This window comes from Notamacropus eugenii, chromosome 1, assembly GCF_028372415.1.
Source record: "Notamacropus eugenii isolate mMacEug1 chromosome 1, mMacEug1.pri_v2, whole genome shotgun sequence".
Lineage (NCBI taxonomy): Eukaryota > Metazoa > Chordata > Mammalia > Diprotodontia > Macropodidae > Notamacropus > Notamacropus eugenii.
The window spans coordinates 56,185,748-56,200,835 of NC_092872.1; the positions used below are offsets into that span (position 1 = coordinate 56,185,748).

Consider the following 15,088-nt stretch of genomic DNA (forward strand, 5'->3'; position numbering starts at 1 on the left):
CTTCTATACAGCAAGGGTCTGTACATACGTAGCACTACACATCCAAGAACATTTCTTAGCTAACTTCAGGTAAGCCCTATGCAAAGGTCACCATTTGAGTGGCAGCTCTCATGAGGAGCCCTCACAATTCTAAAAGCAAGCTTGGAGAGCTCTTCAGGAAGCAGGGCTGGGCTGGGCCAAGCCAGCTGTCACCAGGAAGAACTCACACTCATCTAAATAAACAATGGGTAAGTATAAATCACCTGGGTTTGTGGAGACCAGCAAAGCACTCTCAGCCCAGAACAGGTAAGCAACAGATGGGGAAACAGATGGGCCCTAGGATGAGATCTGAGCCCAGGACCTAAGGGACAAGATACAGCAATGGGAATGAGGATGGTATTTCTACATTCAGATCTAGAAACATCAGAGCTTTCAAGCACCAGGAGAGAGACAGAGACAGAGACATAAATGACAAGCTAAGATTTAGGAAGGTTGAGGGGGTTTGAGAAGCATGGAACAGAACAGGAGAAAGGAATATGAGTTCCTTGAGATGGTAAGTAGAGCAATGGGTAGAATTCTGGGTTTAGAATGAAAAAATCCCTGAGTTCAAATACTGCCTTAATCAGTTACTAGCTATGACTCTGGGCAAGTCATGTAACCTCTCAGCCCCAGTTTCCTCATCAGTAAAATGAGCAGGTTAGACTTTATGACCTCTAAGGTCCCTTTCCAACTCTAAATCTATAGGCCTGTGATCACTATGTAATCTTTGCCCTACACAATCATCTATCCTCTTTTTCTAGAGGAGCAGCTTTGAAATCCTAGCTCTCTACAGCTGGATGACATTAGACAAGTTACTTCTCCACTTTTGGCTTAATTCTAGATTTCTATGGTTCCTTTCAGGCTAAATTCTATGACATGCCTCCCACCTCTTGGCAGAAAGGTGGTGGAATACAGGTGCAGGATGAGGCATACATTTTCAGATACAGCCAACATGTTGATGTGTTTTGTTGGACTCTACCTATTACAAGAGAGAGCTTGGGATTCAGTGTTATGGAGGGGGTCATAATAGCAGAGGAGACAGTAGTTAGGAACAGAAAGGCAGGAAAAAAAGAGCATTGATAAAATACTTTTAAATAAATAGAAAAAAGAGTGGTAATGAACAGAGCAATTTTATTACTACCTTGTTAAATTTTATAATCCTTCTAAGAATAACTATATGAAAAAGACATATTTGGATTCAAGATTGGACATATATTTTTGTTCTTTGTATATGAAAATGTTTGTACTTGTTGACAGTGATTAAGTTCATAAGAAAAAATTGAAAATTTAGAATGTAAATAAACAAATCATATGGTTGAATGGTTTTTTAATGCCACTGTATCTTCTTTCCAGACCATGCAATCTTTCCTGGTCCTTGTCCTCTTAGGAGGAATAGTCTGTAGTCTCCATGGTAAGAATTGATCCCTCCCTGCATTTATTCAGGCTCCTCTCCACTCCTGGGACAGACTTACCCCATGTGCATCTCTCCACCTGCTGAAAACCTCTTCCTCTTTCCATGTGTCTCTATATTTGTCACACACATCATTTCTTACGGCATTCCCATACATTCAAATACTACAATTTGGTTAGTCATTCCCCAGTTGATGGGCATCTACTTTGTTTCCAATTTTTAGCTATCATAAAAAAGTGTTGCTATAAATATTATTGGAATATATGGGGACATTTTTCTTATCCGTGGTTTTCTTGGGTTATAAACCCAAAAATGGAATCTCTGGTTTAAAGAGTATAGACATTTTAGTCACCTTATTTCCATAATTCCAAATTACTTTCCAAAGTAGTTGCACCATTTCATAGCTCCACCAATACTATATTAGTGTGTTTCATAGCATACACCAATAGTGTGTCTAGGTCAAATGTTTCCTTTAGGAATTTGAATGCATAGGCATTTAGAACATAAAAGTTTATTATTATATTAATTTATTTTCTTTGGTTGTTTTTATAATACAGCCTCCAAGTTTATCCCTTTTTATTTTTTCAATGTTTGTTTTTGCTTTGTCTGATCATATGAATGCTACTCTTGCTTTTTAGGATTCACTTATCCAATCTTTTTTCATTTTATTGAACTAATTATTCCATTCACATTTAAATTTATGGGACTTAGGTTTCTATTTTCCTATTTCTAATATTGGTCTCTGCTGAGATTTGCCATTACAGATCCCAGTTTTTCTCTTCTCATTATTTTTGCTATGCAAGCCATAAATTCTGCCCTCAGAATTCCTATTTCCCTTTTTCACCAAGGAGGTACATGTTGTGGATCTCCATTCTCGTCACGTTTCTCAAGGTCCTCTGTATCATCAAGAGTTGGATTATTTCCTTTTTCTTTGCAGTACTTTCTCATAGATGCCCAAACTCAGTTACCAAATCTGGAGACCACATTTCCTCTGGTTGTTAATGTTTTCCTTATTGATTTAAGTGATGTTCAAGGTCTCGGACTTTTCTTCTTTCTAAGATCTTTGACAATTTCATTTCTTTTTTCTCATTTTTCCCCTATTCACTTTCTGACACTCTCCCTTTTGATCATGGTTTTGTTGGGGATCTCTTCCCATGCTGGACAAATCACAGTTCACCAGGCTAGGTGTCTGGCCCACATGACTTTTGGGTGGTCAGAACTTGCCTCAGCTAGATGATATGTTCTTTTCCCCTAATTTAGTAGAGTGATCCACAGCCCCCCGCATGGTGCCCTATTTCACTCCCTCTCTCCTTAAGTTTTCTATGCTGGCACTTGAAGTTAAAAGAGCTGCTTTCTTGGTGCTAAACGCTCTAGCACTGACAACCATGGAATCAAGTTCAGAGCTTTTCAGTGCTGGTCCTACAAGGTTGTACCCTTCACACACATCCACCCCAGACTCCCCACATGGTTTTGTTCCTGAAAGATGCCACTGCATTGGATGCCCATTTTAGTCCAAAAGAACTACTTCAACCTGGAGGTAGGGTCTACCCAGCATCAGGAAGAGGGAGGGAGTATGGAATGCGGGATTGAGTTTTGTTGCAACACTCTCCTTGGGTCTACTAGTGCAGCCTCACTGCTGGTAGCATGAGGGATGGGGAAAGACGTACTGAGTGAGCTCAGGCTTGGTGAGCACCAATTCATAGGTGTGGGGGAAGGGGTTACCATCTTTTGGACTCGGGGTGTGCTTGACCAGGGAGACAGATGAAGGTGCTTTATGTTCATTTGCATGACTTCTGCTTTGGAAAGGTTTGAGAGTGCCCAAAAAATGTGTAGTCTTCTATCCTGTTGCTTGTGTGACCCCAACTATTAATATTATTGTGGTTATTATCATTATTATTATCTAGAATCCCTTCTAGCTCTAAATCAAAGATCCTGTGATATGATAGATGTGGAATATGAACATCTTGACTCCTTTGGAGTTGCATCAAATAATTTTCTTCACAGGAACAGCTTGCAGTTCCAGAGCTGTGAGATGTCTGAACCACTTGTGTCCCCTATAGAGATCCCTCAGACCATCCTCATGGAGAGGAAATACCTTGTAACCACCATTCCTACTATGTCTTTAAACCTTGACCAAAGTATTGAGACTTTAGAGTTTGAGTCTTTAGGAGAGAGCCCAGAGGGGATGCTACCTCTCTATTACTTCATTATCTTTGTGCATTCCATACAAGTCATTCCTCATCACTGCCCCACAGAATCTATCTTCTTTGAGGCTCTATTCAGTGACACTGCCTTCAGGACATTTTTCTTGATTCCCTCATTTCTTAGGGCTCTCTCCCACTTTGTTACCTCCTATTGACTTCTTGGTGGACATGCTATACATCCCATTGTCCTGGCCTCACTCCCACGCCCAGGACAATTTAAGTTTCTTGAGGATAGGGACTGTTATCTTGCCTACATCCCCAGTGCCTGGAAGTGTCCTACACATAGTAGGTACTTCAGAAATTGAACTGAAGGGGATTTAATTCTCACAGTAAGCCTATAGGATTAGCCCTATTTTTTGAGTCAGAAAAATGACACTCAGAGAAGCTTAGGGATTCTCCCCAGACCCACCCCAATGAGTTATAATAGTAACTAACCATTTGGAGATCTCCTAGATCTCCAAACTCTTAATCCTCCTCCACATGTCACACCTCATAGCAATATTTCTCTTCCTTCCTCTTCTAGGTGCACTTTCAGAGGAGCTCTCTGGCACTGGTACCCTTTTCTCCATTAGTGGGCAGTATTTTGGAGACACTGTGCGGGCCATAAAATTTTTCTTTGGACCACTGGGCTTCTTAAGAGGGTAAGGAATTCCCAGGCCTCTTCCATCTGATCCAGCTTGCCTTGAAACCATGAGTCTGGTTTTTCACTGCAAAGTCCCTCTGCTCCAGCCTCCACTCTTTATCCATCATCCACCTTAGCCTTCCCACAACAACAGTGATCTCTGTAAACAGACTTTGTAAGGGCAATGAGCACTGGACAGACAGTCAGGAGACCAGAGCTCTAGCCTAGAAGTCCCAAAGGTCCCACTCATTTCCTGTGTAAGCCTGGAGAAGTCATGACTTCTCTAAGCTTTGGTTTCCTCATCATTCTAATGATGGCATTGTATTAGGTGATTTCCAACATTCCTTCTAACTCTGGTATCATAGGATATTGCAGATAGAAAACTGGAAATATTGGAAGATGGAAAGATTGGAAGATGCACATTGGAAATATTTTGTGTTCTAAGGTCCCTCTCAACTTCAACATTTTAGGTTCTAAGGTCTCTTCCAGTTCTGAGATTCTATGACTCCAAATTATTAATTGCACAAGATTCTATGCTCAGTTTTGCACATCAACAGATCCTCTGTTTTCTGAGGACTTATAATCAACATACGTCTACTCACATAGGACATAAACTGCGGAACTAAACTAGGGGTCATACATAGGCAACAAATGAGAGAGTTTTGAACATTGGGGTTGCCTGGGTAGGAGAGCACATGCATAGGGAAGGATAGAATTGAGGCCCATCACCCTCTCCATTTTCCAGGTTGTCTGCTCCCATCCCAGGACTACAGTAACCCCAACTTTAGAGAAGCTCAACTTAGTGTCTGAAACCAGAGCTCCTTCAACTGACTTTGGCCAGGTAGTTAGGCAGACTCATCACTCATACAAAGATAACCACTGTTCCTTACCCTTTTTGTAAGGATGAGTCTCAGTTTCCCTGTTTTTCCATTTCCTGCCCTCTTTAGTCCCAAGCCATGAGAGAGTAAAAGAATGAAAGAATGAATGATCAAAAAATGTCATCACTGACAGGAGCTTTGAAATCATTGAGTCTAGCCCCTTCATTTTGCAGATCATAGGATCTAGAGCTGGCAAGGACCTCAGAGACCATCTGGTCCAACTCATTTTACAAATAAGGAAACTGAGAAGTTTCCAGAAGCCCAGAAAGAAGCACAAGAAATTTAAGACAATAGTTCAAATACAGTTAGTAATGTGAAGGCCCAAGATTCAAACCCAAGTGCTTTGACTCTAGATCAATTTCTCTTTCCTCTATACCATCGGGTCTCATTGCCTCAGAAGGGGTAGGACTTAGCAAGAGACAGATGATGTGGCAAGAAGGAATAATGGGATGTCCCTCCAGAAAATCACTTCTATAGTAATCTGTGAGGTGAATAGTGTATGTATTATCATCCACATTTCACAGATGAGAGAAGTGGAATTCAAAGAGGGTATCAGAGCCTGGGTGTTTCCACTCCAAGTTCATGCTCTTTCTACTACCCTGGCATGTTGAGTATAGACTGAGAAGCTCTGTTTTTGAAACTGGAGATAAGATGTATTGAGCAAGAAGCACGTGCTCAACCTGAAATTCAGACTTCTTCTGTGTCCCCCACTAAAGCCTCTATTATCCATTACTAACCCTTGTGTTTCCTTTTCCTTGTTTGTTTTTTAGTTGGGGGGGGGGGGGGGAAGTGTGGTTAAGTGACTTGCCCAGGGTCACACAGACCCTGATGTAAATGCCTGATGCCAAATTTGAACTCAGATCCTCCTGACTGTAGCGCTGGTGCTCTATCCACTGTGTCACCTAGCTGCCCCATCCATTACTAACTCTTAATAATCATGTTAGTGATAGAGGATACCTCCTAAACACACACTGCAGGGATTACCAAACACAAGGACCTTGGCAGTTTTAAGGGACAGGGCATAGAGAGGTCTCACTTCTCATGGCAACTGAGCTGAAAAAATGATTGTGGATTACTGATGAAGAAAAGAAGGAGGCACATGGAAGATTTAGAGAAATGTGGAAAGACTGTTGCAGGGTGAAATAAGCAACAATTCACATGATGATCCTAATAATAAAGTGAGAGACAACTTTGAAAGACCTGAGAACTCTGAGCAAAGCAGGCACCAAACGTGACTTCAAAAGAAGTGGATGAAAACACATGAGGTGACAAACTAGTGGTATAAGGTCAGACGTACATTCTCATTCCTGACCGCTGTGCAGAATGATTTTGCCTGATTATACATATTCATTAAATTGGGTGCAGGGAGAAGACAATGAAGTGTTAATGTGTAGGGAAAGATATAAGGGGGAAAAAGGGTAGTGGTTTCATGTCACTGGCTTCAGATTCCTCATATGTAGAATATAAGGGCAGGAAGAGCTCCTAAAATATATAAGAAAGAATAAGACAAGTGAGAACTGTGATAGACCTTAAAGATAATAATATTCAACCACCACACTTTGTAGATGGGAAACAGGTTCATTTAAGAAACTTGCCTTGATGTTGAACTGGAGACAGGGAAATTAGAATTCACATTTATTTAGCGCTTTTACGTTTGTAAAGTGTTTTCCTCACAATAATTCCGTGAGGCAGGCAGTGCAAATATTACCATCCCTAATTTTACAGATAAGGAAACTGAGACCTAAAGGAGTAAAGTCACTTGCCCAACATCATCCAGATAATAAGGGTCAGAACTAGGATTTGAACCTTGGTCTCTTTGCTCCAAGTTCAGAATTCTGTCCACCACAGTGTCTTACAGATAGTAATTTGCAATGGGGGCTCTAGAATCACCTTTCCTGGAGATGACCCAGGACAGAAACTACAAACAATCCCCAAATTCTCTCCTATAATTTACGATCCAGTTTGGGGAAATGTGTCCCTATCTAGAGAAAAAGTCTGGGGGAGATAACTCCGAAGTTCAAAGGAATTTTAAAATTTTCTTTTCTTGCAGCATACAGGCAAAAATCGGTGATGAATGGAGTCCCAGATACGGAGTCTCAGGGGGCAGTGAGTCGAGTCTCATTCTCTATGATGGAGAAAGCATAATAAGAGTGTCAGGCCAGGGTAAGGTCTGCATCCGTTTCATAGAGATGGAAACCAACACTGGGAGAATTTTCAGAGAGGGGAAGCCTATCGGCAACTATTTTGACAAGTACCCACCTTATGAGGATATGGAGCTCAGTGGCATCAGGGGTTTATATGGAATTACATGTATCAAAAAACTGGAATTTGATTGGTCATACATTCCTGAAATATTTACCACAACTGAAATACCTTCAGCAATACCTTCAACACCTGTTTTAGATCCTATTAAAGCCCCCTGCTGAAGACACCTCAGCTGGGCCTACTGAAAACACCTAAGTGCCTCCCAACACACCTCAGCTGAGTCCCTATTGAAGACACCTCAACTTAACAATGCCATTGCTTAGCATCCTACAACTACTGAACACTATACTAAGCCCTTTATCCCTTCTAGGAAAAGATCAGAACCTGTAGTTACCCTGAGATTTTCTTTTTAATCTATATATACCATGACCTGGGTTACTCTTCCAGAGACCTGGACCCAATGGCTGGCCTAAGGACCCTGGGATCTGGGAGGGAAAAGCATACCCACCACCCAGGTGATGTGGCTCCCCCAGAAGCTGCTAGTCTACAAGGGAAGGAGGAAAGGAGTTAAGATTGTGATGGGGAGAGTACCTCAGAAGATTTAGAAGTCTAATCAGCCAATAAAGCTTCTGCAACACCTGTGTCCTGGGCTGTAAAGTGTGGTTTTTTTGGGAAATGAATTTGGCAGTTATGGGGGCAAAATGTGGGAACATCAGAAGTTCTCACTCTGATATAGGAAACCCTCAAAACAGAAAAAATAGTGATTGTCTCCTGTGGAAAGGGGGACTGCGTAAGGTTAGGAAATAGTCATCTTTGATTGCTCCCTGTAAGACCAAAGGCCATGGAGGGTCTGTGCTCAAATCCAAGGAACATTTGGTACTTTCCACAAGTCCATTGTCTGAACTTTGAGGTATTAGAGCACTGAGAATAGAGTAAGGAAACCTGGGTTCAAGTCCTGATTCTGATATTTACTAGAGCTATGGGGCTATGGTGGACTGCCTCTAACCACCCTACCCCACCCCTGACTCAGTTTCCTCATCTGTTAAGTGGGGGCAATAATTTTGCACTGAGCTACCTCAGAGGGTTGGAAGGAGAATGCTGTGTAAACTGTGAAATTCAAAGCAAACTGGAGCAAAGATGACAATTTGTGACCTTTTCCTTTAAATACATTATGAGCCCCCTTCTATAATAATAAGATTTATATAGTGACTACTATGAGCAAGTCACTGGGGCTAAGCACTTCCCAGAGATTATCTCATCTGACCTTCACAACAAGCCTGGGAAATAGGTGCTACTGTTATCATCAAACAGAAGTTAAATGACTTGCCCAAGGTCACACCACTACTCCATGTCTGGGGTTCAATTTGAACTTACATCTTCCCATCTCCAACACCAGCACTGTGTCCACTGTGCCACCAGCTGCCTCCTGCTATGGGCAAGATTCTGTGAGAGTTGGTGTGGGTAGAGGGTGTGCGGAGATGCTTGCTGTAGTGTTCTGAGAGTTCTGTGTGCCCACATCTGTCTCATTTTCCAGTTTCCTTCGATTAAAAATGAGCATCAGCCTGTCATATGATTAAAAAATTAACCTGTCCTGGGGGTGAAAAAATTTGATCATCCCATGTTATTCTGACAAAGCATGAAAAACCTGTTCCCCTCCCCACTTTTAGCACTTTCTGGCTGGCATCTACCCCAACCTGAGCTGGCCCCAGGTACTTTGCCTGTCAGATCTATGGACAAAAAAATTAGGACCAAACAAGAAATAAAGAGCATTACAAGACATAAAATGGATAATTTTGATTACATTAAATTAAAGCTAGACTGCATGAACAAAACCAATACAAGCAAAATTAGAAGGAAAGCAGAAAACTGGGGAAGGGGGAATTTTACAAGAATCTCTGGTAAAGGCTTCATTTCTCAAAGATATAAAGAACTGAGTCAAATTTATAAGAATGCAAGTCATTCTTCAATTGATATAAGGTCAAAGAATATGAACAGGCAGCTTTCAGATGAAGAAATCAAAGTTGTCCATAGATATAGGAAAAAATACTCCAAATCACTATGGATTAGAGAAATGCAAATTAAAACAATCCTGAGGTATGCTCACATACCTATTACATTGGAAAATATGACAGAAAAGGAATATTATAAATGTTGGAGGGAATGAGGGGAAAATGGGACATTAAGGCACTGTTGGTGAATTTGGGAATTGATCCACCCATTCTCAAGAGTAATTTGGAACTATGTTCAAAAGGCTATAAAACATTGCATACCCTATGATCTACTGAGTCTACATCCCAAAGAGATCCAAAAAAACTGGAAAAGGACCTATTTGTGCAAAAATATTGAGAGCAACTTTTTTTTGTGGTAGCAACAAATTGCAAACTGAAGGGATACCCATCCGTTGAAGAATGACTGAACATATCCTACAAGGGCTTGTGCTGTAAGACTATCATGGAATATTATTATGTTATAAGAAATGAGCAAAATAATTTCAGAAAAGCAAGGACTTCCATGAACTGATGCAGTAAAGTGAGGAGAATCATTCTACACAGGAGTAGCAATGAAAAACTGTGAATGACTTGACTACATTCACTAATACAATGATCCAAGACAATCCCAAAAGATTCATAATGAAAAATACTGTCTGCTCCCAGAAAAAGAGCAGATGGAGTCTGAATACAGACTGAAGCATACTATGTTTCACTTGGTGTTTGGGGGGGTTTCTTCCACAAAATGACTAATATGGAAATATCTTCTACATAATGCACTTGTATAACCTATATAAGATGGACTTCCATCTCAGGAAAGGAGGAAAAGCAGTAGGGAGGGAGAAGAAGTGGTAGGGAGGGAGAGAATTTGGAACTCAAAATTTTGTGCATGTAATTGGGGAAAAATTAAATACTATTCAAAATAATGATGATATCCTTCATCTATCTGCTTTACAGAGTTAAGCACATGGTCACTGAAAGCCAAAGACCTACTCACAATAAAGGGCCCATGATGAGGGATTTAACTGTTAAAAAAGAAAATTGTTGGGGGCAGAGCCAAGATGGCAGATTAGAAAGGCACAAAAATGCAGACGTTCCCCACACAGCCCATAAAATACCTGTAGAGAGGGACTCTTAACAAATTCTGGAGCCGCAGAAGTGGAGAACAACAGAGTGGAGGAGATTTCCAGCCCAGGGTGACCTGAAAGGCCCACAGGAAACGTCGGTTGCACCAGACGTGGAGCAGAGCTCGGAGCCCAGCCTTAGTCCCATGGCACGGCTCAAGAACAGCCCTCAGGAGAGGAATCCCCAGTCTTGGAATCCCCAGTCGCAGCAGCAGTGGGTTCGCAGATCCCTCAACCCACAGGTGCCAAAGGTCAGTGACAGGATTTTTTCAGCTGGCTGGGAAGGGAGAACGGTCTTCCCATAGCTCCAGCCTCAGGCAGCAGCTGCAGAGGCCATATCGACAGGCTCAGCAGTTCTCACAGCAGCCCCTACAGCAGCCTGACACCATTGCTGGATCATAAAAACCCCTGGGGGCATTGAGGAGATGATTCAAGCCTCAGCCCTGTGTAGAGGCCCTGAGGGAGGTTCTCTTTGTCTTGCACTGAATGCTGGCCCTGCCCCACAGTTTGACTGAATCCCACCCCCCCAGTGCTGGCTTGGCAGAACTGGAGGTCAGGTGCCTATGAAGAGGAAACTCTGCTAAGATTCTGGGCACAAAAATCCCTCCCTACACTCAGACCAGTACACACTTGATTGTCCCACCTTGGAGGAACTGATATCTTACAGGTCCCCAGAGGGACCCAAAAGTCAAGTAACTGGTTGGGAAAATGCCCAAAAAAGGGGAAAAAAATAAGACCATAGAAGGTTACTTTCTTGCTGAACAGATATCTCCTCCCATCCTTTCAGATGAGGAAGAACAATTCTTACCATCAGTGAAAGACATAAAAGTCAAGGTTTCTGTATCCCAAGCATCCAAAATAAATATTCAGTGGTCTCAGGCCATGGAAGAGCTCAAAAAGGATTTTGAAAATCAAATCAGAGAGGTGGAGGAAAAACTGGGAAGAGAAATGAGAGAAATGCAAGAAAAGCATGAAAAGCAGGTCAACACCTTGCTAAAGGAAACCCAACAAAATGCTGAAGAAAATAACACCTTTAAAAATAGGCTAACTCAATTGGCAAAAGAGGTTCAAAAAGCCAATGAGGAGAAGAATGCTTTCAAAAGCAGAATTAGCCAAATGGAAAAGAAGGTTCAAAAGCTCACTGAAGAAAATAGTTTTTTAAAAATTAGAATGGAAAAGATGGAGGCTAATGACTTTATGAGAAACCAAGAAATCACAAAACAAAACCAAAAGAATGAAAAAATGGAAGAGAATGCGAAATATCTCATTGGAAAAACAACTGACCTGGAAAAGAGATCCAGGAAAGACAATTTAAAAATTATGGGACAACCTGAAAGCTTTGATCAAAAAAAGACCCTAGACATCACCTTTCATGAAATTATCAAGGAAAACTGCCCTGATATTCTAGAACCAGGGGGCAAATTAAATATTGAAAGAATCCACTGATCACCTCCTGAAAGAGATCCAAAAAGAGAAACTCCTAGGAACATTGTGGCCAAATTCCAGAGTTCCCTGGTCAAGGAGAAAATACTGCAAGCAGCTAGAAAGAAACAATTCAAGTACTGTGGAAATACAATCAGGATAACACAAGATCTTGCAGCTTCTACATTAAGGGACTGAAGTGTGTGGAATATGATACTCCAGAAGTGAAAGGAACTAGGACTAAAACCAAGAATCACCTACCCAGCAAAACTGAGTATAATACTTCAGGGGAAAAAATGGTCTTTCAATGAAATAGAGGACTTTCAAGCATTCTTGATGAAAAGACCAGAGCTAAAAAGAAAATCTGACCTTCAAACACAAGAATCAAGAGAAGCATGAAAAGGTGAACAGCAAAGAGAAGTCATAAGGGACTTACTAAAGTTGAACTATTTACATTCCTACAGGGAAAGACAATATTTGTGACTCTTGAAACTTTTTTCAGTATCTGGGTAGTTGGTGGGATTACACACACACACACACACACACACACACACACACACACACACATACAGCACAGGGTGAATTGAATAGGATAGGATCATATCTTAAAATAATGAAATTAAGGGGTGAGAGAAAAATATATTGGGAGGAGAAAGGGAGAGATGGAATGGGGCAAATTATCTCTCATGAAAGAGGCAAGTAAAAGACTTTTCAGTGGAGGGGAAAAGTGAGGAGGTGAGAGAAAAAACATGAAGCTTACTCTCATCACATTCGACTAAAGGAAGGAATAAAATGCACACTCATTTTGGTATGAAAACCTATCTTACAATACAGGAAAGTGGGGGAGAAGGGGATAAGCAGGTTGGGAGGATGATGGAAGGGAGGGCAGTGGGAGGAGGGAGCAATTTTGGGGAGGAATAGGATCAAAAGAGAGAATAGAAGAAATGGAGGAGCAGGATAGGAAGGAGGGAAATATAGTTAATCTTACACAACATGACTATTATGGGAGTCATTTGCAAAACTCCACAGATATGGCCTACATTGAATTGCTTGCCTTCCCAAAGGGAATGGGTGGGGAGTGAGAGATGGGGAGAAGTTGGAACTCAAAGTTTTAGGAACAACTGTTGAGTATTGTTCTTGCAACTAGGAAATAAGAAATACAGGTAATGGAGTATAGAAATTTATCTTGCCCTACAGGACAAAAGAGAAGATGGGGATAAGGGGAGGAAGGGATGTTAGAAGAGAGGGCAGATTGGTGATAGGGGCAATTAGAATGCTCGGCATTTTGGGATGGGGGGAGGAGAGAAATGGGGAGAAAATTTGGAGCCCAAAATTTTGTGGAAATGAATGTTGAAAAGTTAAATAAATAAATTTTTTTTAAAAACCTATTTAAAAAGCTTGACTCAAAAAACAATAATTACAAAAAAGAAGAAAATTGTCATTCCAGGTGATTCCTATATGAGACACACAGATTAATCCCTTGAATGAATTAGAAAAGAATAGAGTGGATGAAGTTGGACATGGCCCTTTAAAAGTCAGTTCAAAGGAGACAGAAGTCAGACTCAAAGAGTTACTAATGAAAATGAGTAGAAGACACATGGAGCTGGAAAAAGGGAGCCTGTGAAAATAGAGTGTCCACTAATTGGGGAATGATTGAACATATTCTGGTATAGGTATGTCAGGTAACATTATTGTATAAGAAATGACAGAAGGGATGGATTCAGAGAAATTTGGGAAGTTCAATACAAGTCCATTAATTCAAAGCTATCTGCATTAACAATAGCAAAAGTTAAGTTTATTTACTTTAATCCCACAATTTTTCAAAAATCTCCTGTTTTCTGAGAGCACTCCTTCCACTTACAAAGTTCACAATCCACTAAAACTTAGTAGGTGACCTGTAACAGGCTTTTCTAATGCCCCTAGAAGTGACTGGGGCTAATGGATCAATGAGAATATGGGGAAAGTAGGAAATATGTACAGGCATGGAAATTGTGTGCAGAAAGGTCAGGTTTCTGGTTTTGTTGTGTAGTCTTGTGATGGGGAAGGGAGGAGGGGAGAGCTATCTATCACATTTCCTTCCAAGAGGTTAGAGCAGAGTAGCACCCTACAAACCACACACATGCACACCCCTATAACTCTGCAGACCTAAACAAGACAGGAATAGGTACATGGAAAGTGGAACCAACTGTGAAGAACTCAAGGTGGTCAAGATTAGGTAGTACAAACCATGACTACAGTGGTATCACTCGGTGCCAACTCCAGCATTTCTTCCCTCTTATTTCTTCAGAGCATTTGAAAATAACTTGTTAAATCCTTTCCACGCTAATAGTCCTTCCTTAAGCTTCCACCTAGTGGCCAAGTTGCAAACTATAGTCATCCAGACTGGACTACTCTATTGGCTTAGCTTTGAGAATGGAATGAAATGAGATACTCATAGAAGAGTTAAGGAAAAGAGGCTTATTTAGCCTTAGCAAGAGAGAAACATTTAGAGCAGAGAAAGGATATTCAGACACGTGCAGTATTGATTCACACAGATGCAGCCTCCTTATCTCTATGCTACCTGTCATATGATCATACTAATAATGATAAAAATAATAATAGCCAACATTTTTAGAGTGCCTACTAGTGCTGGACTCACTACATAGTGCTTAGTAGTGATGGACTCAGAGAGCAGACTGGGATCTATTTTGGGGACATGGCCACTGCCGTTATTCAACTTTCTTGACTATGCATATTTTGATACAAGGGTTTTGTTTTTCTTTCCTCAGTGGAAGGGACAGGAAGGATTGGGAAGGAAGGGAGTTGGATTTTTGTTCACTAAAAGAAATAAAATTTATTTAATAAAATAAATATTATAAAATAAAATTTAATTAAAAATAAAAAGGAGCATCACACACAATGTATAAAGCAACCAGGAACTCCAGAGAAGAATAAGAGTAAATGGTTTCATAAAAGGATTATATGACATCAACAGAAGATGAACCGGTGACTTGCCAAGTGAAAGACAACAGGTAAATCACCAGAGTACTCCACTGGCACCCTGAGGATGTTGGGCAAATTGAGGAAGGCCTCCCTCATGTTGGATGGGTCCTTTTTGAACGTTAGGTAGGACATGAATAAGAGTCACACAGTACAGTATAGGCAGGCATAGCTGGGCTGCAATCGGAATCATGGGAGAGAATTCCTGAATTGATGAGATCATAGGTCTCTTTGAGT

General features: G+C 41.0%; 1 protein-coding gene across 1 annotated transcript; it reads left to right on the plus strand.

Annotated features, from left to right (window-relative positions):
- The first annotated feature begins 248 nt into the window (after window positions 1-248).
- LOC140522774 (prostatic spermine-binding protein-like) lies at window positions 249-7,981 on the plus strand. The gene is made up of 5 exons (XM_072638048.1): window positions 249-285; window positions 1,372-1,429; window positions 4,157-4,274; window positions 7,184-7,296; window positions 7,786-7,981. The coding sequence occupies exons 2-5, from the start codon at window positions 1,375-1,377 to the stop codon at window positions 7,809-7,811; spliced, it is 312 nt and encodes a 103-aa protein (XP_072494149.1). The 5' UTR covers window positions 249-285; window positions 1,372-1,374; the 3' UTR covers window positions 7,812-7,981.
- Window positions 7,982-15,088: the final 7,107 nt, after the last annotated feature.

What these genes read in the sequence shown, in the direction of transcription:
- LOC140522774 (XM_072638048.1), top strand. Translation starts at nt 1,375, where the DNA reads ATGCAATCTTTCCTGGTCCTTGTCCTCTTAGGAGGAATAGTCTGTAGT. An exon ending in CCACTGGGCTTCTTAAGAGG is followed by an intron (nt 4,275 to 7,183) that starts GTAAGGAATTCC and finishes CTTTTCTTGCAG; the next exon opens with CATACAGGCAAAAATCGGTG. An exon ending in AATAAGAGTGTCAGGCCAGG is followed by an intron (nt 7,297 to 7,785) that starts GTAAGGTCTGCA and finishes TTACTCTTCCAG; the next exon opens with AGACCTGGACCCAATGGCTG.